General features: G+C 56.1%; 1 protein-coding gene across 1 annotated transcript in view; it reads left to right on the top strand.

Annotated features, from left to right (window-relative positions):
* LOC142930466 (uncharacterized) overlaps positions 1-27,604 on the top strand; it is a 51,836-nt gene extending 24,232 nt beyond the window's left edge. The window contains exons 3-10 of the mRNA XM_076072866.1: positions 639-757; positions 1,281-1,388; positions 8,055-9,281; positions 15,700-15,739; positions 16,543-16,709; positions 18,016-18,194; positions 19,329-19,449; positions 21,597-27,604. Coding sequence (XP_075928981.1) covers positions 639-757; positions 1,281-1,388; positions 8,055-9,281; positions 15,700-15,739; positions 16,543-16,709; positions 18,016-18,194; positions 19,329-19,449; positions 21,597-21,740 — 2,105 coding nt within the window. The 3' untranslated portion in view covers positions 21,741-27,604. The remainder of the gene's footprint in view (positions 1-638; positions 758-1,280; positions 1,389-8,054; positions 9,282-15,699; positions 15,740-16,542; positions 16,710-18,015; positions 18,195-19,328; positions 19,450-21,596) is intronic.
* The last annotated feature ends 168 nt before the right edge of the window (positions 27,605-27,772 follow it).

Genomic DNA, 27,772 nt, shown 5'->3' on the forward strand with positions numbered 1-27,772 from the left:
GGAGGAATTTGCTGCGGTTGTGGTCGTGTTGGTGGTGGCAACGTGGGGGGGGGGGAGTGGGTGGGTGCCCCCCCCCCTCCTCCCCCTGCCCACCACTGTGGCCCACGCAAAAGGGAAATACGTGCTTGGGGTAACACCGGAGATGGGGGGGGGGGGGTGAAGTCGCGGCTACGTGTGGAATGAAATCATGAGTCGTGCTGAATGAGTCGAGGGTCGTTTGGAATGAAATCATGAGTCGTGCTGAATGAGTTGAGGGTCGTGTGGAATGAGTCGAGAGTCGTGCTGAATGAGTCGAGGGTCGTGTGGAATGAGTCGGAGGTCGTGTGGAATGAAATCATGAGTCGTGCTGAATGAGTCGAGGGTCGTGCTGAATGAGTTGAGGGTCGTGTGGAATGAGTTGAGGGTCGTGCTGAATGAGTCGAGGGTCGTGCTGAATGAGTCGAGGGTCGTGTGGAATGAGTCGAGGGTCGTGTGGAATGAAATCATGAGTCGTGCTGAATGAGTTGAGGGTCGTGCTGAATGAGTCATGGGTTGTGCTGAATGAGTCGAGGGTCGTGTGGAATGAGTCGAGGGTCGTGCTGAATGAAGTCAGTCACGTCACCTTCTCGCCCGCTCCTTACCCCGCTCACCCCAACCAGGTGATCTTCCTCCACCGCCGCCACCGCCGCCGTGCGAGGAGCAGGAGGAGGTTTTGGGGGGCCCCGTGTCTCCCCCGGGGGGCTTCCCCCTGCCCCCTCCCGTCGTCTCGCCAATCGCGGTGAGGACGAGGGGAGACACACGGGGGGGGGGGGGGGTGGAGACACGGAGCGGGAGATAAAGGGAGACACGGGGAGATAATGGGAGACACGGGGAGACACGGGCAGATACGGGGAGATAAAGGGAGACACGGGGAGACACGGGGGGATACAGGGAGACACGGGGAGATACGGGGGGACACGGGGAGACACGGGGGGACAGGCACAGCACGCACGTGTGTAGGACACACACACACACAGACGATGTGCACACAGGTGCCTCTGTATACGTGTTCAATTCCGGCTCAGGGTGACGAACATCTGAACTGGTCCTGGGCCTCCCCTGTGTCGTCCGAAGCCTTGTACCTGGTGAGGTGCGCAATCAAAATCAGCATCAGCATTGGGGAGACAAAGGCTGCCGTGGGCAGCTGGCCACCCACCCCCCCTCGTGTTCCGTTGTGGGCCTCGGTAGGTGCTCACTAGCAGCACTTGCCTCAACAGTCTGTGACAGGCTACACGGGGGGCGGGGGAATCTTTGTCTCGTAGAAGCAGCCTCTGGGGAAGCAGTCGAGCATCGAGGTGGAGATCGATCAGCTGAACAGCCTCATCGCCGAGATGGAGAGCCTGGCTCCACTGGAGCCACGCGGGTGGCAGGTACGCACGCGCACACACACGCACGCATACACGCACGCGCACACGCACACACCAATACCAACAGCCGCCATTCATCACTCGGTGACGGTGACGTGACCACGGCGCCTGTCCCAGGCCAGGTGCACGTGACGTGTTCAAAGATCGCTGCTGACAAGAGGTCAGGGGGCAGACCCGGGTGCCATGGGTTGACTGACTAAGATGACTGAGATGACTGGCTGATGCACCACCACCTGTGCCCCCTGCTGTGCCAACCTGCTGTGATTTAGCCGGCCAGCGCTCCGCTCGTTGTTGTGAGCGTCGCTCCTCCGCCCTCCGTTGTTGTTGGAGGGCGACTGCCTCCAACTGCCCAGTAGCGTCCTTCACGAGCCTCCTCCACAGAGGCCGATCTTGACACCGCTGGTACCAGTCATCGGCAAGTCCACTCAGCTCCACGTCCTCCTGTACCACATCGCTCCATCTCTTCTCTAGCCCACGCCGTGTCTGTTTAGCCCCCTTTATTCAGCTAAACAGAAGTTGCTTTGGGTATGCGGTGGTTCGGCATGTAGGCGACATGAAACAGCCAAAGCAGCCTTGCCTGCCGGAGAAGCTCACTGATGGGACTTTGTCGAGATCTTTCAAGGATTTACGCAATCCAGCCTGGTTAAACCCAGGATGGATCATAAGCTGGCCAGCCGGAAAGTGTCTAACCACAGAAGATGTTCCATTCGAGGGGTCCACGTGTCGCAAGCTTAGAGAAGGGAGGGCATGGCCATGGCCGAGAATATCAATAGCTTCATGTGGAGTGACAGACCAGGTAGCTTCCACACAGCGCTATGAAGCTAATGAAAATATAATACCGCCTGACGGATTCGGAGTGAAACTTCTGCTGTCTTCAGCACACTGCCCAGGTATAGGAAACTTTCCAGTCTCTCCACAACTGCCTCATCACCAATGGGGAGTTGAGGGGGTGGAGTGTCCGATGGCACAAAATTCCCAGGCAGGTGCTTAGTTTTGGTGGGGCTGGTGGCAAGGCCCCACACCTCTTAGTGGCAAGCTCCAGGTTCAGCAGCAGCACCTCCAACTCCTCCTCTGCGTGAGCAGCAATCACCAGATCATCGGCATGCGTAAAATAGTTGACCAATAGGGAGCCATTCCTCGACCACACCCGGGCATTGATCAGCCTCCCATTGTATCTGTACCAGATTTAAATTCCACCAGTACATCCATGGAAAGCTTCTTGAACTACGTGGCCAAAGATGATGTTAAATAGTGTAGGGGTCAAAAGACAACCCTGTCGCACCCGAAGGTGAACAGAAAATGGCTCTGACATCCAGCCATGCAAGTTTACCAGGTCCTGCCCACCATCATGAAGGTCCTTAATGATTGTGAGCAGACGGTCTGGGATTCCAAAGACACGAACAACAACCCAGAGCTCTGGCCTATTCATGGTATCATAGGCCTTGACCAGGTCAATAAAGCAGCAATGTAGTTCCTGTTAAAATTCCTACACCTCTGCTGTAGCAAACGGACAGAGAAAATTGCATCCGTGCAGGGCTGCCCTGGTCTGAAACCACATTGGGGCTCCGCAAGCTTCTCCTCAGCGTGCCTGGCAAGGTTGATGTCGAATAATTCTTGCCAGGACCTTTCCCGGCACACCGAGGAGGGAGATGCCTCTGTAGTTGTCGCAAACAGTGTGGTCCCACTTTTAAAAAAATGGGGTACCACCAGGGCATCCTTCCCATCCTGTGGAACCCATCCTGTGGACCAGCTGGTTGCAGTCTACACACACACACACACCACCGTCCCTCAGCGGTTTGCTTGGGAGGTCATCTCTCCCCGGCGCTCTAGCTGGTTTCTAGCTCCGCATCGCCCTTTGCACTTCCTCAACAGACGGCACCTCAGCCAGCCACTCGCAGGCGGTGGCTACTTCCTCCAGTATTTGAGGCACACCAGCACCAGCAGGGTCAAGCCCACCTTGCCCTGTGCTGTTGTTTGACCTGAGGGGCTGGGTTCCCCTCCCCCAAGATGCTCAGCAAACCTGTGAGCCTGTTTGCGTGCACAGACACAAATACACGCGCACACACACGGGCACACACACACGTACACACGCACGCGTGTGTACACACACACGCGTACACACACACACGTGTACACACACACACGTGTACACACACACGTGTACACACACACGTGTACACACACGTGTACACACACACACGTGTACACACAACAACAACAACAACAACCGCCATTCGCCACTAAGTGGCGGTGATGTCACCACGACGCTTGTGCCAGGCTATGTGCACCCTGAGGCCACGTGAAGTGTCGAACGCCCGCTGGCAGGAGGTCACGGGGCAGACCCAGGTGCCACGGGTCGACTGACTGAGATGACTGGCTGATGCACCAGCTGTGCCCCCTACTGTGCCAACCTGCTGTGCTTTAGCCACCCGGCGCTCCGCTCGTTGTTCTGAGGGTCGCTCCTCTGCCCTTCGTTGTTGTTGGAGGGCGACTACCTCCAACTGTCCAGTAGCATCCTTCACGAGCCTCCTCCACAGAGGCCGATCTTGACACCGCTGGTACCAGTCATCGGCAAGTCCACTCAGCTCCACGTCCTCCTGTACCACATCACTCCATCTCTTCTCTAGCCCATGCCGCGCCCACTTAACCCCCTCAATCCGGCCGAACAAAAGCTGTTTCGGCATGCGGTGGCTGGGCATGCGGGCTACATGACCCAGCCATCGCAGCCTTCCCCGCCGGAGGAGCTCACCGATGGGACCTTGCCCAGATCTTTCAAGGATTTTTGAGCTCCTCACACAATCCAGTCTGGTTAAACCCAGGATTGATCGTAGGCAGGCCAGCCTAAATGTTTCTAACCGGCGAAGATGTTCCATTAGGGGGGGTCCACGTTTCGCAAGCGTAGAGAAGGGAGGGAATGACCGTGGCCGAGAAGACCTGAAGCTTAGTGCGGAGCGACAGACCAGGTAGCTTCCACACAGCGTTACGCAACCGATGAAAAGATATTGCCGCTCGACTGATTCGGAGTGAGACCTCTGCTGTTAAACTGGAGCCAGTCATAAGCACACTGCCCAGGTAAGGGAAACTCTCCACTCTCTCCACAACTGCCCCATCACCGATTGGGAGTTGTGGGGGTGGAGTGTCCGATGGTACAAAATACCCAGGCAGGTGCTTAGTTTTGGAGGGGCTGATGGTAAGGCCCCACCTCTTAGTGGCACACTCCAGTCTCAGCAGCAACCTCTCCAACTCCTCCTCCGAATGTGCAGCTATTACCAAATCATCAGCATACATAACGTGGTTGAGCAATAGGGAGCCATCCTTTGACCGCACCCGGGCGTCGATCAGCCTCCCATTATATCTGTACCATATGGAGATTCCCCCGGTACAGCTATTGAAGGCTTCACAAACTACGTGGTCAAAATAGATGTTAAATAATGTGGGAGCCAGAGGACATCCCTGTCGCACCCCAAGATTAACAGGGAATGGCTCTGACTCCCGGCCACGTAGTTTTACCCGGGCCCGCTCACCATCATGAAGGTCCTTAATGATCGTGAGCAGAGGGTCAGGTACTCCAAAAGCACGAAGAATAACCCAGAGCCCAGGCCTACTGATGGTATCATAGGCCTTGACCAGGTCAATAAAGCAGAGATGTAGGTCTTGTTGGAATTCCCTACCCCTCTGCTGTAGCAGACGGACAGAAAATATGGCATCTGTGCAGGACCGCCCTTTCCTGAAACCGCATTGGGGCTCCGCAAGCCTCTCCTCAGCGTGCCTGGCAAGGCGATGTTGAATAATCCTTGCCAGGACCTTTCCTGGCACACTGAGGAGTGAGATGTCCCTGTAGTTGTTACAGTCTGTGCGGTCTCCCTTCTTAAAAAGGGGGACCACCAGGGCATCCTTCCAATCCTGCAGAACCCGTCCAGTGGTCCAGACTGTTGTTATGATGTCATATAGGGCAGTCTGTGCACAAACGCCGCCCTCCCTCAGCATTTCACTTGGGAGATCATCTCTGCCCGCTGCCTTTCCTGGTCTCAGACTCCGGATCGCCTTCAGTACTTCCTCAACAGATGGCACCTCAGCCAGCCACTCACAGGGGGTGACTTCTTCCAATATTTGAGGCACTGCAGCCTCAGCAGGGCCATCCTCACTTTGTGCCACGATGTTTTCCTGGCTGAGGGATTTTCCCTCCCCCAGGACCTCACAGAAATGCTCAGCAAATCTGCAAACCTGTTCCTGGGTGTCGGAGATTGGGTCACCGTTTTTTCCCCTAATGATGGTAATAGGTGTGGTGCTGCAGATTACTTTTTTGATGGAGTTAAATAGAGATTTGTGATCATGGGCCACTGAGGCAGACTCCATCTCCTCAGTAACCCGCGACCACCACCCATCCTTGCAGCGCCTCACGGCTCTCCGAACCTCCGAGTGAAGGCTGCGGTAAGCCTCCTCATTCTCTGAAGTGGGATTCTGTAGCCGATGACAGTGGGCCTGTCGCTTTTTTTCAACCATCCTGAACACCTCCTCTGTCAGCCAGGGTCTCTGGGGAGGTCTGGACCGCATACCCAAAGCAGCCATTGCAGCTGCATGAGTCACAGTCCTAAACCTCGCCCATTTACCCTCGACATCAGGAGGAGTCGGGGACGATGCCAATCCCAGCCACAAGTGATGATGAAATTCTCGCTTGCAACTTTCATCAGATAACTGAGACCAGGCCACTTTAGGTTGGAATGGGGTCCTGGGTGTACACCCACCACCGGAGTGGAAAAATGGCAGGCGCATCTTACAGATGACTAGTCGATGGTCAGAGGGCAGATCAGCTCCACGGTAGGTCCTGGTGTCAAGGACATGGGCTCGCATCCGCTGGTCCGTCACTATGTAGTCCAGCAGATGTTCTTGCTTGGACCCGGCATGCATCCATGATGTTGTGTGGATGCGCCGATGCCGGAACAGCGTGTTGGTAATTACAAGCACATGGGCTGCACAAAAATCTAGCAGCCTCCTACCATTGTTATTGAGCTGATCTGGCCCATGCCCTCCAATCACTCCAGACCAGGTGCCAGCATCATGACCAACTCGGGCATTGAAGTCACCCAACATGATGACTCTATCCCGAGGAGCCACTTTAGCCAGCACCTGTGACAGGAGGTCATAGAAGGCATCTGACTCATCGGCTTTGCCTGCATCCCTCCACGGATGTTCATCTTCGGTGGGGGCATAAGTAACCACGACCACCATTCCTCGCCTCCGGTTGATGGAAGGCGAGCCCAAAGTAACCTGGGATTTACAGCTTCCCACACCTCACCGCCACGCTCCCACGCCCCCTTCATTCTTTTGTTCAAAAGAAGAGCCACACCCTGTTGTTTGGCAGTCTGCTGCCCCGAGTAGAGGACTGTCCACCCCTCATGGTGGCAGGAGCCAGAGCCGGTCCACCGGACCTCCTGAATGCCACACAGATCTAGGCGGTACCGGTCCAGCTCCCGACAGAGGAGTGGCAGCCTCTCCTCCGCAGTGAGCGTTCGAACATTCCACGTGGCCACCCGTAGTGGCTTTTCGTTGTTTCTGGAGGAGCCCCGAGGGTAGATATTCAATCTCCTGGCTCCGCCAATTGGGGTTTGGCCAGGAGACGTCATAGACGCCTGGCCCCCCGGGGCCTCCGGCACAAGCTTATTAGTTACATATTTCAGTTTAACTCGTGGTTTAGTGGTAATTAATTGAAGGTGGAGGGGTTACCAGCCCCTCGCACCCGTCCAGAGCTCCCGTTTAGCCCCTGTGGTGGACACATATGCCATGAGGGGAGGAGCCAATCAAAATTGGACCTCCCCCCACAGCACTGTCCACGACAGAGTTGCCCGTCCAGCACCGCGAGGAGGTAGAGGGTTGTTTTGTACACACACACGTGTACACACACACACGTGTACACACACGTGTACACACACACGTGTACACACACGTGTACACACACACGTGTACACCCACACACGTGTACACACACGTGTACACCCACACGTGTGTGTACACAGATCCCCCTGTTGACGAGACTGTTGGGGAAAGTGCTGCCAGCGCGGGGCACCTTTGAAGGCGCCTCCCCGCGTGTCACCATCTCCCTGCGCTATCGCAAACGGTGGCGCCAAGTGCCGCCGGGCGCCCGGCTACCAATGTTAACAACCATTCGTTATAGGAATAGGTTTTACCCTTTTAACTGGCACAAAAACTGACACCTTTATTCAAGGCATCATGTTTGCAATGACCACAACACAAGCAGTCAAAATGCAAACAAAAAAGACAACTCTGATAATAATATGCACTGTCCTTGAATTTGATTGGTCCACACCCGAGACAGCTTTTTTTAGAGCCTAGTCTCCATTGGTGTTGGACCAGAAGACACCAATGGTGTTGGACCAGAAGACACCAATGGAGACTAGGCTCTAAGAAAAGCTGTCTCGGGTGTGGACCAATCAAATTCAAGGACAGTGCATATTATTATCAGAGTTGTCTTTTTTGTTTGCATTTTGACTGCTTGTGTTGTGGTCATTGCAAACATGATGCCTTGAATAAAGGTGTCAGTTTTTGTGCCAGTTAAAAGGGTAAAACCTATTACTATATCTTGTTTCTGGCAAAGGAGGTCTCATAATGTTAACCATTCATTCTTCTTCTTCGTCTTCGTGTTTGTTACAGGCGGCCAAGGTGACGTCCCACGCTGTGTTTGCTGGGGACTCCCAGGGCCCCGTGGCTTCCTCCAAACCATCCCAGGGCCCCGTGGCTTCCTCCAAACCATCCCAGGGCCCCGTGGCTTCCTCCAAACCATCCCAGGGCCCCGTGGCTTCCTCCAAACCATCCCAGGGCCCCGTGGCTTCCTCCAAATCCTCCCAGGGCCCCGTGGCTTCCTCCAAATCCTCCCAGGGCCCCGTGGCTTCCTCCAAATCCTCCCAGGGCCCCGTGGCTTCCTCCAAACCATCCCAGGGCCCCGTGGCTTCCTCCAAATCCTCCCAGGGCCCCACTCAGATCAAGTCGAGTGAGGCCTCCCCTGGACCCAACCAGGCTGCTGTGCCCCGCCCTGGAGTGGCGGTTGGCAGCGGGGGCCGCTTCAGTGGCACCGCCGTCATAGGAGTGGTGGGAGCTGCTGGTGGTAGTGGTGTGGTAGTGCATGGTGGTGGTGGTGGTGCGGTAGTGCAAGGTGGTGGTGGTAGTGGTGCGGTAGTGCATGGTGGTGGTGGTAGTGGTGCAGTAGTGCATGGTGGAGATGGTGGTGGTGGTGCAGTTGTGCATGGTGGTGGTGGTAGTGGTGCGGTAGTGCATGGTGGTAGTGGTGGCAGTGGTGCGGTAGTGCACGGTGGTGGTGGTGGTGCGGTAGTGCATGGTGGAGGTGGTGGTGCGGTAGTGCATGGTGGTAGTGGTGGTGGTGCGGTAGTGCATGGTGGAGGTGGTGGTGCGGTAATCCATGGTGGAGGAGGAGGTGGTGGTACGGCGAGGCCCGCCGGCAGTGCGGGCGTCCACACCGGCTTCTCGGCGGACGCCACGCCGAGCCGCCCGGCGTTCAACGTCCAATTCAACACCCAGCCCAAGGAGCACGCCCAGGCAGGGCCCCACAGCGGAGGAGGTCCCCATGTAGGAGGAGGTGCCCACGGTGGAGGAGGGGCCCAAGGTGGAGGAGGGGTCCTTGGAGCAGGAGGGGGGGGCCACGGTGGAGGAGGGGCTCATGGTGGAGGAGGGGCTCAAGGTGGAGGAGGGGCCCAAGGTGGAGGAGGGGCCCACGGTGGAGGAGGGGCTCAAGGTGGAGGAGGGGCCCAAGGTGGAGCCGGGGTCCTCGGAGGAGGAGGGGGGGCCCACGGTGGAGGAGGAGCCCACGGTGGAGGATCGGCAGTGCCTCCTGATGCGGTGGTCCCAGTTGTGCAGCATGGAAAGGTGAGTCCAGTGGTCGTGGCGGATGGGGGTGGCACCGTGTGTGTGTGTGCGTGTGTGCGCGTGTGTGAGTGTGTGCGTGTTTGTGTGTGGGGAGCAGGAGCATAGCGGTTAGCGCTACGCTGCGCTACGAACCCGGCCACCCGGGTTCGATTCCTGTTCACGGTCACCACCGGTGACGATTATCTGAACTGGTCATGGGCCTCCCCTAGGTCGACTCAGCCTCAAATGAGTACCTGGTGCGGGGTGTAGACTTTGTCACTGGGGAGACAAAGGCGGCCGGGCGTGGTGTTGGCCACGCACCCCCTCGTGTGCCGTGCCGGCCTTCATAGGTGCTCGCTAACAGCACTTTCCCAACAGTCTGTTTCATAGTTTAGTTTCATAGTTTAGTTTCATAGTTTCATTTATTTGGTATAGCCCTGTGAGCCATTCGGCTCTTGAATCGGGTGCAACCGCAACAAACACAAAAACAAAAACACGAACAAGAAAACATCTTAAAGTGACTTTGTGCATGTGCAAACAGAAAATCCAGGAAAAACATCAAAATATTCCTGAAACAGCACCGTACACCAACGCTGTGTGCAAAAATCCCAGTGGGATGCAAGTCAAACAACAACAAGACAACTAAGATTAAGGCCATCAGTCTAACTCCGTACTACAATAAACAAAAACATGGTCAAACCAAAAAACTTTTAGAAATCACCAAAATAAAGCCGTAAATGCAATGTAACAGTGATCATAGGAACTGTGACCGAATTTTTTACAATAAACTACATAAATAGCATGCAACACCAAACCCTAGAGCCACAGCTGGCTGCATGAGTCACTCCACAAACAACAGGAGCATCAGTCGGAGTATCACATTTTTCAATTCCCCTTTTAAGATCAGCACACTAAATCAAAATACAGATAATACTTTGCAGTGGTCATCCGGAGCGAAACATTTTATTTTATTTTAGGCCACTGAATAGCAGTGGCAGCTAGGGGTGTACAACTCCTCTAGAGCAGTTTTGAGTGAAGATCTCATAGGTAGTGATTCAAGTTGCAGTTTATTGGCAATAGCATTCCAGACCCTGGGGGCATCAATATCAAAGGGCCTTCCTCCAGTTTTTGTACGGCAATAGGGAATGTGAAGCTGGTAGATGAGCGAAGACCTGAGGTCAAATTTGCTCTTTGAAACAGAGAGGAGATCCAGCAGGTAGTCTGCGGAATTTTTTGTAAGTACATCGTGAATAAATAAGATCTGGTGCACAAGCCGTCGAACATTAAGAGATGTTAAGTTTGACCCAATTTAGAGATCACAGTGGTGAGTCCTATATGGGCAGTTCAATGCAAATCTTAAGGCCGAGTGATAGATGGAATCAAGCTTCTTCAGTACAGTACTTGGGGCTGATTCATACACGATATCACAGTAGTCAAGTAGAGGCAGTATGGTAGCTTTTATCAATTCCAAACGGAACATAGGGGGGAAGCAGTGCTTGTGTCGATACAGAAAACCAATTTTTATTTTTGTCTTTTTACAAATATAATCAATGTGATCTTCAAAATTCAGTTTTGAATCCAGGATGACCCCAAGATACGTATAGGTTAAGGTTATACGGGGGACCTTTGTCTTTGTGTGTGAGGAATGGTCGTGCAGAGGTTACTGTACTGCGCTATGAACCGGGCGATCCGAATTTGATTCCCGCTCACGGCCAACATCAGTGATGATTGTCTGAACCGGTCCTGGGCCTCCGCTAGGTCGACTCAGCCTCAAATGAGTACTTTGTGCCATGTGTAAGCATTGGCACTCGTGTGCTGTGCCGGCCTTCATAGATGATCGCTAACAGCACTTTCCCCAACAGTCTGTTAAGGCTATATGGGGGATCTTGGTCTTTGTTGAATGTTAGGGAGCCCCAATGTGGTTTAAAGCCAGGGCGATATTGCATGGATGCCAAATTCTCTGTCCATCTGTTACAGCAGCAGGGGTGCAGGGAATTTCAACAGGACCTACATCTCTGCTTTCTTCACCTGGTCAAGGTCTATGATAGCATCAAAAGGCCAGGGCTCTGGGTTGTTGTTCGTGTCTTTGGAGTCACTGACCCTCTGCTCACAGTCATTAAGGGCCTTCATGATGGTGGGCAGGTCCGGGTGAAGCTACGTGGCCAGGGGTCAGAGCCATTCCCTGTTCACCTTGGAGCCCAACAGCGATGTTCTCGTAGTTTGGGAATCTTTCCATGGCATTACTGGCTGGTACAATGGGAGGCTGGTGGATGCCCAGGTGCATGCAAGGGATGGCTCCCTATTGGTCAAGCATGTTACGTGCGCTGATGATTCAGTAATTGCTGCTCACTCTGAGAACAAGTTGTAGGTTCTGCTGCTGAACCTGGAGTGTGCCACTAAGAGGTGGGGCCTTACCATCAAATCCCACCACAAAACAAAGCACTTGCGTGGGTATTTTGTGCCATCAAAGACTCCACTCCCTCAATTCCCCACGAGCGGCATTATCTTTTCATCGGCCGCGTAACGCTTTGTGGAAGCTACCTCGACTGTCGCTCAACACGAAGCTTCGGGTCTTCTCGGCCACAGTCATGCCCTCCCTTCTCTGTGCTTCCGAAACATGGACCCCCTCTGGTAGAACATCTTCGCCGGTTTCAAGCATTCAGGCTGGCCTGCCTACGATCCATCCTGGGTTTAAGCAGGTTGGATTGTGTGAGGACTTCACATTTCCTTGAAAGATCTGGACACGTTCCCATCAGTGAGCTCCTCCGGTACGCGAGGCTACGTTGGCTGGGTCATGTAGCCCGCATGCACAGCCACCGCATTCCCAAGCAGCTTCTGTTTGGCCGGATAGAGGGGGCTAAGCGGGTGCGGCACGGGCTAGAGAAGAGATGGAGTGACGTGGTACAGGAGGACGTGGAGCTGAGTGGACTTGCCGATGACCGGTACCAGCGGTGTCAAGATCGGCCTCTGCGGAGGAGGCTCGTGAAGGACGCTGCTGGTCAGTTGGAGGCAGTCGCCCTCCAACAAGAGCAAGAGGGCAGAGGAGCGACGCTCACAACAACGAGCGGATCGCTGGGCTGATAAAATACAGCAAACTGGGACAATAGGGGCCACGGCTGGTGCATCTTGCAGTCATCTCAGTCGATCAGCCCATGACACCTTTGGCTGTCCCGTGACCTCCTGCCAGCGAGCCTTTCACACTCCACGTGGCCTCAACGTGCACCTAGCCTGGCACAAGCGCCGTAGTGGCGTCACCGCCAGTTAGTGGCGAACAGCGGCGGCTGCTGCTGCTGTTGTTGTTGTTGTGCGTGTACGCAAACACGCACACGCTGGGAGCGGCGGGGGAACGCTTGGCACCCCCTCGCGATGAACCCGGCAACCCACGTTCAGTTGCCGCTCACGGCCGCCAACGCCAGCGGCGATCTGAGCCAGTCTCGGGCCTCCCCTAGGTCGACTCGGCCTCAGATAAGTACCTGGTGCATCTGTGCAAACATCGCCACCGGGGAGACAAAGGCGGACGGGCGCGCGCCGCTTGGCCACCCACGCCCACGTGCGCCGTGCCGGCCTTCACAGGTGCTGCTCCCTAACAGCACTTGCCCCGACAGTCTGCTGAGGCTACACGGGGGGCCTTTGTCTCGCGCGGTCTCCCCGGGGGGCCACCGGGTTCACTCGCCCCGGGCCGCCGCGGCGACGCCGTCTCCGTGACGCCCTGACGCGTGCGTTACCATGGCGACGCTCCCTTGTTACCAGGGACCACGGGGAGGGGTGAGGGGAGGTCGGCGGGGGAGGGGGGGGGAGGGAGGGGGGCGAGACGTCACGCATCCACGCACGCGCACAGCCTCGTGGCCGATCCACTGCTGAATGAACGCCCACCTTCCTTCACGCCGTGGGGGTTCTTTTGGCCATACTTCACCGCGCTGGTCAGTGCGGGTTGGCGCGGGCGGCAGAGCCCCTGGATGGCGCCCGGTGCCGCTGGCAGGCGCTGCGCTAAGCTCACGAGCTCACGTGACCGCTCACGGCCACTGACACCGGTGACGATTGTCTCAACCGGTCCCTGGGCCTCCCCTAGGTCGGCTCAGTCGCAAATGAGTACCTGGTGCGGTGTGTAGTAAACATCGCCACTGGGGAGACAAAGGCGGTCGGGCGTGGTGCTGGCCACCAACGCCCTCGTGTGCCGTGCCGGCCTTCACAGGTGCTACTCGCTAACAGCACTTGCCCCGACAGTCTGTTGACTCCACGTATGTGCCTGTGTGTCTGTTGAGGCTATTCGGGGGATCTTTGTCTTTGGTGGCGATGGTTGTGATGGTGGTGGTGGTGGTGGTGATGCTTGTGGTTGTGGTGGTAGTGGTGGTGTTGGTTGTGGTGGTGGTGATGCTTGTGGTGGTGCTGATGGTGTTGGTTGTGGTGGTGATGCTTGTGGTTGTGGTGGTGCTGGTGGTATTGGTTGTGGTGGTGGTGGTGATGCTTGTGGTTGTGGTGGTTGTGTTAGTTGTGGTGGTGCTGGTGGTGTTGGTTGTGGTGGTGGTGATGCTTGTGGTTGTGGTGGTGGTGTTGGTTGTGGTAGTGCTGGTGGTTGTGGTTGTGGTGGTGGTGATGGTGGTGCTGGTTGACTGCCCATCATCGTAACCAAGCGCCCTGTGGAGGCAGCAACAGGGGGGGAAGTGGGGTTGGTGGGTCACACACAGATTACGTGGAACTCCCTTCCCTTGGGTGGAGGTCGAGAAGGTGCCACACCGCTGGCTCGCTAGGAGAAGGCAGTGTAGCAAGTGGGATCATCGCCACCTGTTTATTCCATCTCTACAGGGGGAGGGGGGGTTGGGGATAGAGCGTTGCCCCCTCGCGCGAGGCGTGGGTTGTGTCCGGGTGCTCCGGTCTCCTCCTCCTGCCTCCCACGTGCATAATAAACACGACGACTCATCATTCATTGTCTGTAAACATATTTAAGTAAATAAACCCACGGTGTGGCAGCAGCAGCAGCTGCTGGTGCAGCTCCCTGACCGAGACCTGGCGACTCATGCCGCATTCTCCGGATAAACTACGTGACATCACCGTTGTTAGACAAGTGCAGAGAATGTTCGGATGTGTCTATGAAGCCAGCACAAGTATTGCTCGCAGTTGCAATGAGCCATGTTAATAACGACGCCAAATTAGTATGTGGGTCTCTATGAGAGTCTGTGGGTCTCTGTGAGTCTATTGATCTGTGTGAGTTTATGGGTCTCGTGTGAGTCTATGGGTCTCTGTGTGAGTCTGTGGGTCTCTGTGTGAGTTTGTGGGTCTCTATGAGAGTCTGTGGGTCTCTGTGTGAGTTTGTGGGTCTCGGTGTGAGTATATGGGTCTCTGTGTGAGTCTATGGGTCTCTGTGTGAGTCTATGGGTCTGTGCGAGTCTATGGGTCTCTGTGTGTATGTCCATGAGACCCCTAGGTGATTGATCACTGTGGTTGGAGCTTAAATCCGGATTGAAACCCGGGCTGTCTCAGCCTCGGCGTCATTATGAACCCACCTTAGCTCCGAGCGTAACATATCCACGGCGGAGTGGTGGTGCAGTGGTTGGCGCATTGCACTACGCCTACATGAGTTCGATTCCCGGCCACGCCCAACGTCTATCAACTACTAAACTAAAGTGCCGTGTATTTACTTTACCAGGCGAGACCCACTGAGCTGCATAGCTCTTTCTCAGAAGCGACCTGGCCACGAATGTTAGCTCAAGGAAGTGGGCTAATCATCATCATCATCGCGTGGAAATGTCTAGCAGCCAAAGACTTTGAACGCGTGACGTTGATTGTAAACGTGGAGGGGAAAACCAGAAGACCCGGAGAAAAATCCACGCGGCCACGGGGAGAGAGAGAGACACGCAAACTCCAAATATACAGCAGCAGCAGGCATCAGGGTCGGGATCAAACCCACGACCTCCTGTACACCAGGCGATGTAGTTAACATCTCCTAGCCACCGTGATGATGATGAGAGAGAGAGAGAGACACGCAAACTCCAAATATACAGCAGCAGCAGGTGTCAGCGTCGGGATCGAACCCACGACCTCCTGTATACCAGGCGAGGTAGTTAACATCTCATAGCCACGGTGATGATGATGAGAGAGAGAGAGACACCGCAAACTCCAATTATACAGCAGCAGGTGTCAGCGTCGGGATCGAACCCACGACCTCCTGTACACCAGGCGAGGTAGTTAACATCTAATAGCCACCGTGGCGCCACGTTAGTGGCGAGCAACACCACCACCCCCCCTCCCCGGGGTGGTGCTCCCCCTCGCCATCCCGTCCAGAATGGTGAAGTATGGTCAAACAACCGCCGTGGCCGACACGGGCGTCGGGGGGGGGGGGGGAGGCGTTCATCCAGCAGTGGATCGGGAAAGGAGAACATCTCCATTGACATCCTACCCCCACCCCCTCTCACCCCCTCTCAACCCCCCCCCCCCCCCCCAGGCGCGTGAGGGTGAGGGTGCCGCCGTGGACGAACCCCTGGGTGAGTGCAGGCGGTGGGGACGCTGAGCGGGTGGTGGGGACACTGAGTGGGTGGTGTGGACGTGGTGGGGACACTGAGCAGGTGGTGGGGACGCTGAGCGGGTGGTGGGGATGTGGTGGGGACACTGAGTGGGTGATGGGGACACTGAGTGGGTGGTGGGGACGTGGTGGGGGCACTGAGTGGGTGGTGGGGACGTGGTGGGGGCACTGAGTGGGTGATGGGGACGCTGAGTGGGTGGTGGGGACGTGGTGGGGACACTGAGTGGGTGGTGGGGACGTGGTGGGGGCACTGAGTGGGTGATGGGGACACTGAGTGGGTGGTGGGGACGCTGAGTGGGTGGTGGGACACTGAGTGGTGCTCGCTCCGCTCGTGATTGCCGTGCGGTGCCCTCGCCCCGCCAGCCGTGGGGTTCACGCAGACTTCCAGCGTGCGGCGTGGTGCTGTGTGCTGTGTGGTGGTGTGTGGTGGTGTGTGGTGTGTGCGGTGTGTGGTGGTGTGTGCGGCGTGTACGGTGTGTGGTGTGTGTGGTGTGTGTTCTGCGTGTGGTGGTGTGGTGGTGTGTGCTGCGTGGTGGTGTGCTGTGTGTGCTCGTGTGGTGATGCGGTGCGGTGTGCAGGCCCGTATGCAGTGCGAGTACGGTATTAATCTGCGTGGTGGCGCTGGCGGTGCGGTGGGATTGGTGGTGCGGTGACACACGTTAGTGTGGTGCGTGTCGGCGTGTGGTATTGATCTGTGCGCCGGTGCGGTGTCGCCGTGTAGGGGTGTGGTATTGATCTGTGCGCCGGTGCGGTGTCGGCGTGTAGGGGTGTGCGTGGCGTGCGGGCTGCCCGTGAGCGGCGAGGGCTGCGTGGCGGAGCAGCGCCTGCACCACGTCCACTGCTTCACGTGCGCCGCTTGCGCCCGGCGCCTGCAGGGGCTGCCCTTCTACAGCACGCCCGGCGTGGGGCACTTGTGCGAGGCCTGCTACCTGGTGAGCCCCCGGTGGCCAGGGTCACCCGCATGGTCACAGTCGGGGTCGCAGTCGGGGTCACAGCCGGGGTCGCAGTCGGGGTCACAGTCGGGGTCACAGCCGGGGTCACAGTCGGGGTCGCTGTTGGGGTCGCAGTCGGGGTCGCAGACGGGGTCACAGTCGGGGTCACAATTCGGGTCACAGTCGGGGTTACAGCCGGAGTCACAATTGGGGTCGTAGTTGGGGTGACAGCCAGGGTCACAGTTGTGGTCACAGTCGGGGTCACAGCCAGGGTCACAGTCGGGGTCACAGTCGGGGTCACAGTCGGGGTCACAGTCAGGGTCACAATTCGGCTCATAGTCAGGGTCACAATTGGGGTCACAGTCGGGGTCACAGTCGGGGTCACAGCCGGGGTCACAGCCGGGTGTCACAGTCGGGGTCACAGTCGGGGTCACAGCTGGGGTCACAGCCGGGGGTCACAGTCGGGGTCACACATCAGGGCTGATGCTGTCTCCTTCGTGCTGATGTTCACACACCGCACTCCCCCTGTCTCCCCATATCTCCCCCTGTGTCTCCCCATATCTCCCCCTGTGTCTCCCCATATCTCCCCCTGTGTCTCCCCATATCTCCCCCTGTGTCTCCCCATATCTCCCCCTGTGTCTCCCCATATCTCCCCCTGTGTCTCCCCATATCTCCTCCTGTGTCTCCCCATATCTCCCCCTGTGTCTCCCCATATCTCCCCCTGTGTCTCCCCATATCTCCCCCTGTGTCTCCCCATATCTCCCCCTGTGTCTCCCCATATCTCCCCCTGTGTCTCCCCATATCTCCCCCTGTGTCTCCCCATATCTCCCCCTGTGTCTCCCCATATCTCCCCCTGTGTCTCCCCATATCTCCCCCTGTGTCTCCCCATATCTCCCCCTGTGTCTCCCCATATCTCCCCCTGTGTCTCCCCATATCTCCCCCTGTGTCTCCCCATATCTCCCCCTGTGTCTCCCCATATCTCCCCCTGTGTCTCCCCATATCTCCCCCTGTGTCTCCCCATATCTCCCCCTGTGTCTCCCCATATCTCCCCCTGTGTCTCCCCATATCTCCCCCTGTGTCTCCCCATATCTCCCCCTGTGTCTCCCCATATCTCCCCCTGTGTCTCCCCGTGCGTCTCCACGTCTCACTGTGCGTCTCCCCTCTTGCTTGCCCCGATGTCTCCCCGCGTGCCTCACCATCTTCATCCACGTGTCCACGCGTGTCCCCACGTTCCCCTGTTTGTCCCACCATGCCCTCCCCCCGTCTCCCTGTTTTTGTTTTTTACCTCCGTGCCCCCGCGCGACAGGAGACGCTGGAGCACTGCAGCGTGTGCGGGGAGGCCATCGTGAACCGCATCCTGCACGCCACGGGGCGCGCCTTCCACCCGGCGTGCTTCGCGTGCTCCGAGTGCGGCACGAGCCTGGACGGCGTTCCCTTCACCGTGTGCTCCGCCAACCGCGTGCACTGCCTCGAGGATTTCCACAGGCAAAGCGCACGGCCGCCGCCGCTGCTGCCGCGGCCGCCACCGTCGCACAACCGCGATCGCCGCGATCGCCGCGATCCCGGCGATCGCGGCGATGACCACGGTCGCACGACCACGATCGCCAGGTCCACCACGGTCACCACAACTACGGGCGACCACGATCACCGGGACCACCACCGCCACGATCACCACCACCGCGATCACCACCACCACACGCAGCCACGATCGCCGCACGATCGCACAACCGAGAAGCAGGAAGGCCTCGCTCGCATCATCAGCATCATCAGCATCATCATTGTCGTGACGATCGATATTACTCATCATCACTCCACGTGTTCACCCAGGAAGGCTTTGCCGAGCCTCAAGAGACCCTCTGGTTCGGGAGGGTCCTGCCAAGTTGTGTCGGTAGGGGGCGATGCTGCTGCTGTGTGATCCCGCTCGAGTTTACTTGCAGGGGATGATGTCTCAGCGTTGGGGGACGTTTCGTGCCCGATAGCCGGTCACACCGTGCGCTCAGCTACATGAAGAGAATTGAGAATCCAGAGGAAAGCCGCCGTGTAGCACAGGGGCAGAACGTGCAAGCTCCAATCACTCGTGCCACCCCTAGTGGATAGCGACCCCTAGTGGATAGCGACCCCTTACGGTGCGGTGCGTGTGTGTGGTGTGTACGGTGTGTATGTGTGTGCGGTCCTTGTGTACGGTGCGGTGTGTACAGTGTGTGTGTGTGTGTGGTGCATGTGTGCAGCGTGTACGGCACGGTGCGTGTGGCATTGTGCGCGTTGTTTACGGTGTGTACGGTGTGTACGGTGTGTGTGGTGTGTGTGGTGTGTACGGTGTGTGTGGTGTGTGTGGTGTGTACGGTGTGTGTGGTGTGTGTGGTGTGTACGGTGTGTGCGGTGTGCGGTGTGTGGTGTGTGCGGTGTGTGGTGTGTGCGGTGTGTGGTGTGTGCGGTGTGTGGTGTGTGTGGTGTGTACGGCACGGTGTGTGTGGTGTGTACGGTGTGCGCGTTGTTTACGGTGTGTGTGGTGTGTGCGGTGTGTACGGCACGGTGTGTGTGGTGTGTACGGTGTGTACGGTGTGCACGGTGTGTGCGGTGTACGTTGTTTATGGTGTGTGTGGTGTGTACGGCGCGCAGGAAGTTTGCCCCGCGGTGCTCGGTGTGCGGCGAGGCCATCGTGCCGGCGCCCGGTGAGAAGGAGACGCTGCGCGTCGTGGCGCTCGACCGCAGCTTCCACGTCGCCTGCTACAAGTGCGAGGTGAGCACGGGCAAAGGTCCCCCGCGTAGCCCGCGCGGCCTCACCGGGGCAAGTGCTCTTGGCGCGCCACTCCCACCCCCACCCCACCGCCGGTTCAGATTTTGGGTTGGTTGCCGTGAGCGGGTGATCGAACTCGGGTCGCCGGGTTCGCCTGCTAACCGCCGCGCCACCGCTCCCCACCACCCAGACTTTTTATTTATTGATTCACCAGTTAAGCTCCACTGAGCTATGTAGATCTTTTTCAGAAGTGACCAGGCCGTAACAAATGAAAGGTCTACGATGTGGCTTGTCGTCATCACGTGGAAATGTCGAACAGCCAAATTCTCTGCACGCGTGACGTCGATTGTAAATGTCGGAGGGACAAAACCGGAGGACCCGGAGGAAGAAGCCACGCGTGGAGAGAGAGAGAGAGACACCGCCAACTCCAAATATACAGCAGCAGTAGGCATGGTCAGGGTCGGGATCGAGCCTACGACCTCCTGTATACCGGGCGAGGGAATTAACATCTCCTAGCCAGCGTGATTATGATGAGAGAGAGAGACACCGCCAACTCCAAATATATAGCAGCAGCAGGCATCGTCAGGGTCGGGATCGAGCCTACGACCTCTTGTATACCGGGCGAGGGAGTTAACATCTCCTAGCCAGCGTGATTATGATGAGAGAGAGAGAGAGACACCGCCAACTCCAAATATACAGCAGCAGCAGGCATCATCAGGGTCGGGATCGAGCCTACGACCTCCTGTATACCGGGCGAGGGAGTTAACATCTCCTAGCCAGCGTGATTATGATGAGAGAGAGAGAGAGACACCGCCAACTCCAAATATACAGCAGCAGCAGCAGCAGGCATGGTCAGGGTCGGGATCGAGCCTACGACCTCCTGCATACCGGGCGAGGGAGTTGACATCTCCTAGCCAGCGTGATTATGATGAGAGAGAGAGAGACACCGCCAACTCCAAATATACAGCAGCAGTAGGCATCGTCAGGGTCGGGATCGAGCCTACGAGCTCCTGCATACCGGGCGAGGGAGTTGACATCTCCTAGCCAGCGTGATTATGATGAGAGAGAGAGAGAGACACCGCCAACTCCAAATATACAGCAGCAGTAGGCATCGTCAGGGTCGGGATCGAGCCTACGACCTCCTGCATACCGGGCGAGGGAGTTGACATCTCCTAGCCAGCGTGATTATGATGAGAGAGAGAGAGAGACACCGTCAACTCCAAATATACAGCAGGCATCGTCAGGGTCGGGATCGAGCCTACGACCTCCTGTATACCAGGCGAGGGAGTTAACATCTCCTAGCCAGCGTGATTATGATGAGAGAGAGAGACACCGCCAACTCCAAATATACAGCAGCAGGCATCGTCAGGGTCGGGATCGAGCCTACGACCTCCTGTATACCAAGCGAGGGAGTTAACATCTCCTAGCCACCGCAATGCCTCTCGAGATTGTTCTGCTGCTGCTGCTGCTGTGTGAACGGAGTGGAACTACGCGGACGTTCAAGACAATAAACACCTCCTCGTTCGAGAACCAAACATCAATCCCACCACCTCCTGGCTAGGACATTCTTCCTCCTCCTCGTCGAAGTCACCGCTGGTGGAGCCACCCACCGCATCGGAACATCCAAACAGGGGACGCTTGAAGCCGCAGTCGCCGTGACCTGTGGCCACGCAACCCAAACTGTGGACCTCCCCTAGGTCGACTCAGCCTTGAAATTGTATGTACCTGGTGCGGTGTGTAAACATCATCACATGGGGCGATAAAGTCACCCGGACGTGGTGCTGGCCACCCACCCCCTCGTGTGCCGTGCCGGCCTTCATAGGTGCTGCTACTCGCTAACAGCACTTGCCACTACAGCCTGTTGACTTCACGTATGTGCCTGTGTGTCTCCCCGTGTGTCTCCCGTGTCTCCCCGTGTGTCTCCCGTGTGTGTCCCCGTGTGTCTCCCGTGTGTCTCCCGTGTGTCTCCCGTGTGTCTCCGTGTGTCTCCCCGTGTGTGTCCCCGTGTGTGTCTCCCGTGTGTCTCCCCGTGTGTCTCCATGTGTCTCCGTGTGTGTCCCCGTGTGTCTCCCGTGTGTCTCTCCGTGTGTCTCCCCGTGTGTGTCCCCGTGTGTCTCCCGTGTGTCTCCGTGTGTGTCCCCGTGACTCAGGACTGCGGGTTGGTGCTGTCCCCCTCGGAGGGCAAGGAGCGAGGCTGCTTCCCTCTGGACGGCCACATCCTCTGCTTCCACTGCAGCGACTCGCGGCTGCAGGCCCGGCCCGGCCTGGCGGGCCCACAGCCTCTGTCATCATAAACACACGCACACACACTCACATACATACACGCAGATACATACTCGCATACACACACAAAAAAACACCAAGATCCCCCGTGTAGCCTTAACAGACTGTAGGGGCAAGTGCGGTTAGCGAGCACCTATGAAGGCCGGCACGGTACACGAGGGGGTGAGTGGCCAGCACCACGCCCGGCCGCCTTTGTCTCCCTAGTGACGATGTTTACACACCGCGCCAGGTACTCATTTGAGGCTGAGTCGACCTAGGGGAGGCCCGGAACCGGTTCAGATAATCGTCACCGGTGTTGGCAGTGAGCCGGAATCGAACCCGCGTCGCCGGGTTCGTAGCGCAGCGTAGCGCTAACCGCTACACTACCGCTCCCCATACTCGCATACACACACATACATACACACTCACATACACACACTCACATACACTCACTCACATACACTCACATACAAAGACAAAGATCCCCCGTATAACCTTAACAGACTGTAGGGGCAAGTGCTGTTAGCGAGCACCTATGAAGGCCGGAACGGTACACGAGGGGGTGGGTGGCCAGCACCACGCCCGACCGCCATTGTCTCCCTAGTGGCAATGCTTACTCACATACATACACTCACGTACATACATACGCACACTCACATACATACACACACTCACATATAAAGGCAAAGATATACAGAGATGCACACACACACAGGCCGATCCTAAGGGGGGAATTTGTTGGACCCACATTATATACACGTACACACACGTGTACACACACCCACGCACAGTAACACGTGTATACACACACACACGGTAACACCTGTACACACACACAGTAACACGTGTATACACACACAGTAACACCTGTACACACACACAGTAACACGTGTATGCACACAGTAACACCTGTACACACACACAGTAACACGTGTATACACACACAGTAACACCTGTACACACACACACAGTAGCACGTGTATACACACACACAGTAACACGTGTACACACACAGTAACACGTGTATACACACACAGTAACACCTGTACACACACACACAGTAACACGTGTATACACACACAGTAACACCTGTACACACACACACAGTAACACGTGTATACACACACAGTAACACCTGTACACACACACAGTAACACGTGTATACACACACAGTAACACCTGTACACACACACACAGTAACACGTGTATACACACACAGTAACACCTGTACACACACACACAGTAACACGTGTATACACACACAGTAACACCTGTACACACACACACAGTAACACGTGTATACACACACAGTAACACCTGTACACACACACACAGTAACACGTGTATAAACACACAGTCACACCTGTACACACACACAGTAACACGTGTATACACACACAGTAACACCTGTACACACACACACAGTAACACGTGTATACACACACAGTAACACCTGTACACACACACACAGTAACACGTGTATACACACACAGTCACACCTGTACACACACACACAGTAACACGTGTATACACACACAGTCACACCTGTACACTAACACACAGTAACACGTGTACACACACACAGTCACACCTGTACACACACACAGTAACACGTGTATACACACACACAGTAACACGTGTACACACACACACACAGTAACACGTGTACACACACACAGTAACACGTGTACACACACAGTAACACCTGTACACACACACAGTAACACGTGTACACACACACAGTAACACCTGTACACACACACAGTAACACGTGTACACACACACAGTAACACGTGTACACACACACACAGTAACACCTGTACACACACACACACAGTAACACCTGTACACACACACACACAGTAACACGTGTACACACACACACAGTAACACGTGTACACACACTGTAACACGTGTACACACACACAGTAACACCTGTATACACACACAGTAACACGTGTATACACACACAGTAACACGTGTACACACACACACAGTAACACGTGTATACACACAGTAACACGTGTATACACACAGTAACACGTGTACACACACACAGTAACACGTGTATACACACACACAGTAACACGTGTACACACACAGTAACACGTGTACACACACAGTAACACGTGTACACACACACACAGTAACACGTGTACACACACACAGTAACACGTGTACACACACACACAGTAACACGAACGCATAGTAACACGAAGCCTGACTGAGTTGTTGCAGTGGTCCTATGCAATGTGTCAGTCCCGGGATTGGTAACTCCCCCGTGTCTCCCCGTATCTCGCCGTGTCTCCCCGTGTCTCCCCGTATCTCGCCGTGTCTCCCCGTGTCTCCTTGTGTCTCCCCGTGTCTCCCCGTGTCTCCTTGTGTCTCCCCGTGTCTCATTGTGCCTCCCCGTGTCTCCTTGTGTCTCCCCGTGTCTCCTTGTGTTTCCCCGTGTCTCATTGTGTCTCCCGTGTCTCCTTGTGTCTCCCCGTGTCTCCTTGTGTCTCCCCGTGTCTCCCCGTGTCTCCTTGTGTCTCCCCGTGTCTCCCCGTGTCTCCCCGTGTCTCCTTGTGTCTCTGCGAGTCTCCTTGTATCTCCCCGTGTCTCATTGTGTCTCATTCTGTCTCCCCGTGTCTCCCCGTGTCTCTTTGTATCCCCCCCCCCCATCCACTCACTATGCCAAAGACTGCACGCCAGCGCCTTACATCCTCTTGTTCACCTCGGAGGAGTCAGAGGTCAGAGTCCATAGAGTCAGGGGTCAGAGTCCATAGAGTCAGGGGTCAGAGTCCATAGAGTCAGGGGTCAGAGTCCATAGAGTCAGGGGTCAGAGTCTATAGAGTCAGGGGTCAGAGTCCATAGAGTCAGGGGTCAGAGTCCATAGAGTCAGGGGTCAGAGTCCATAGAGTCAGGGGTCAGAGTCTATAGAGTCAGGGGTCAGAGTCCATAGAGTCAGGGGTCAGAGTCCATAGAGTCAGGGGTCAGAGTCCATAGAGTCAGGGGTCAGAGTCCATATAGTCAGGGGTCAGAGTCCATAGAGTCAGGGGTCAGAGTCCATAGAGTCAGGGGTCAGAGTCGATAGAGTCAGGGGTCAGAGTCTATAGAGTCAGGGGTCAGAGTCCATAGAGTCAGGGGTCAGAGTCCATAGAGTCAGGGGTCAGAGTCTATAGAGTCAGGGGTCAGAGTCTATAGAGTCAGGGGTCAGAGTCTATAGAGTCAGGGGTCAGATTCTATAGAGTCAGGGGTCAGAGTCCATAGAGTCAGGGGTCAGAGTCCATAGAGTCAGGGGTCAGAGTCCATAGAGTCAGGGGTCAGAGTCCATAGAGTCAGGGGTCAGAGTCCATAGGGTCAGGGGTCAGAGTCTATAGGGTCAGGGGTCAGAGTCTATAGGGTCAGGGGTCAGAGTCTCGGCTACACAGGGGGGACCTTTAGGGCGTTCAGGCGCCACGTGAACCTGCAGGGTCCAAGCAGCGAGGTGAGCGCGGGCCCTAGCTGCAACGAGTCCAATGGGGGCCCATCCGAGTGGGGGGGTAGCCCCACCCCACCCACCCCCCCATCCCTCTCCCATATTACCCCTCCCCCCCGCAAGCCTCTTCGTAAGCCTGGCACCTAGCCCCCCCCCCGCCCGCACCACCTTCCCCCGTGGAACCCCGGTGCGATTGCACCGACTGCGCACTGGGTAGCTACTTCACCGCCACCCCTCCCTCGCTTGCTGCGCCCGCGTGGGAGACCGCGGTAGTCCCCCACCCCCTGTATCGTGCTTTGACGCTCTAACGCTGCCAGTTTCTATACGAGTATAACAAAGAAAGAAACCCCAACAATATTGTTCTAAGAGTTTATTCTCCGGGACTCCCGGAGCCTGCGGGGGCAGCCGCTCGATGCGGCGGGCGGCGACGGGCAACAACGGTCCTCTCGATGTTGAGGCGGACGCCTGTCTGGCTGCGTCCATCCGATTGCCTTGTCCAGATATTGGCTCAATATCTGGACAAAGAAATCTGGGGTACCTGTGGCTAGCGTTCACGTCCGGGTATCCATTTGGTTACCTCGAAGACATAACTTCTGGTCGTCCATCTGGGGTAGCTCTGGCTAGCATCCACATCCGGTTGTCCATCTATTTTCCTGGAACACGGACATCTGGTTGTCCATCTGGGGTACCTCTGGTTATCACTCATCTGGTTGACCATCTGGTTTCCTGGATCACATACATCTGGTTCTGGTTGTCCATCTGGTTTCCTGGAAATCAGACGTCTGGTCGTCCATCTGGGGTACCTCTGGTTATCACTCATCCGGTTGACCATCTGGTTTCCTGGATCACATACATTTGGTTCTGGTTGTCCATCGGTTTCCTGGAAATCAGACATCTGGTTGTCCATCTGGGGTACCTCTGGTTATCATCCGGTTGACCATCTGGTTTCCTGGATCACATACATCTGGTTCTGGTTGTCCATCTATTTTCCTGGAACACAGACATCTGGTTGTCCATCTGAGGTACCTCTGGTTATCACTCATCCGGTTGACCATCTGGTTTCCTGGATCACATACATCTGGTTGTCCATCTGGTTTCCTGGAAATCAGACATCTGGTCGTCCATCTGGGGTACCTCTGGATATCACTCATCTGGTCGTCCATCTGGGTACCCCTATCATGATACCTGTCGCGATGATTTGCTTTCTTCGTAGCGCCACGCTGTACACCGGGGGCTGTCTCCGTCATCTTCATTGTTTGAAAAGGGCACCCCCAGTGTCAGCTGTCTCCGTGCGCCACGCGGCGACCTCGGCATCCGGCCCTGCGAGGCGGTGCATTCGTCTGCTGCCAGTGCGGGGTGGTGGGGAGGGGGCGCGATGATCGATACGCATTGTCCCCAAATTGAATAACTCCACTGCAGTTGATATCTGTCCGACGAGCTGATGTCTCCTTTCACATTCAGTTAGCTCTCTGACGGGTTGCTTTGTAGATGTCCACTCCCATCTGGTTAGACATCTGGTTGGTTGGTACGTGGCTGTCCGGTCCATCTGAGCATTTCGGATCAGGGCGTTCAATCTGTACGGTCGCCTCGCCGGATAATTGGCATTTGATTCTAGATTTGAAGCTTTCGTGACTGCAAGGATTCATACTCTTTGGTTTTTTCGGTAAAGTCAAAGAGTATGAATCCTTGCAGTCACGAAAGCTTCAAATCTAGAATTAATAACCTCTACGGGGAGGGTTTTCACCTATCTGTTAGAGCTTTTAACAGACAATGAGATAAGAAGTCACAGCTCATAGAGACGCTAACCTGTGACTTTACCGAAAAAAGCAAAGAGTATAATTGGCATTTGCTTTTTCATTTGGGGGACAATCCTCGTGGCTAGCATCCACCTGGGTGTCCCATCTGGGCACGGCTCATTCTGTGAATACTCGTGTGGCACGCTCGCCTATCGCAAGGGTGGGGGGTGAGGGCCCACCAGCTTCCCGACTGGAGACCAAACCACAGACAGATTTCTCCGTCGGCACGAGGTCGACCATCAGCAACCGTGCAGTCTCCTGCGATAAGAGTTCAACACCAAGACCGGCGGTGCCAACCAAATCCTACCGCCCCCCAAACACAGACTCCAGCTCCCCGGGACAGGTGGCAGACCCTAGGTGAGGGACCAACATCCACCGCCGGCCGTAGCTGAGTGGAGACTTGGCTTCAAACGGACTCGTGGCCCGCGAGGACTCCTAGGGGCGTTGTCTTCCTTACCACGGAGTGGCCTCGCACCGGACTCGAACCTTACTGCCCCCCCCACCCCATCCACCTCTGGCGTGTTTGACCGGATTCGCCGTTGAGTTTTGTGTTCGCTGCGCGGTGTCGAGTCCCGCGGGTTTCCGCAGTCCCGGGAGTCCAGTGCGGACCAAATAAAGATTCGCCTTTTGTACTCCGTTCCCGTGCCCGGACCCTTTCGCTGTATCACGGTGGTGGTGGTGGTGGTATCCGTAATAGGGGAGCGGTAGTGTAGTAGTGGTTTGATTCCCGCTCACGGCCAACCACACTGACGATTATCTGAACCGGTCCTGGGACTCCACTAGGTCGACTCAGCCTTAAATGAGT

This window comes from Petromyzon marinus, chromosome 39 (genome assembly GCF_048934315.1).
Source record: "Petromyzon marinus isolate PM22_M1 ecotype Great Lakes invasive population chromosome 39, UKy_Petmar_22M1.pri1.0, whole genome shotgun sequence".
In the NCBI taxonomy this organism is placed as follows: Eukaryota; Metazoa; Chordata; class Hyperoartia; order Petromyzontiformes; family Petromyzontidae; genus Petromyzon; species Petromyzon marinus.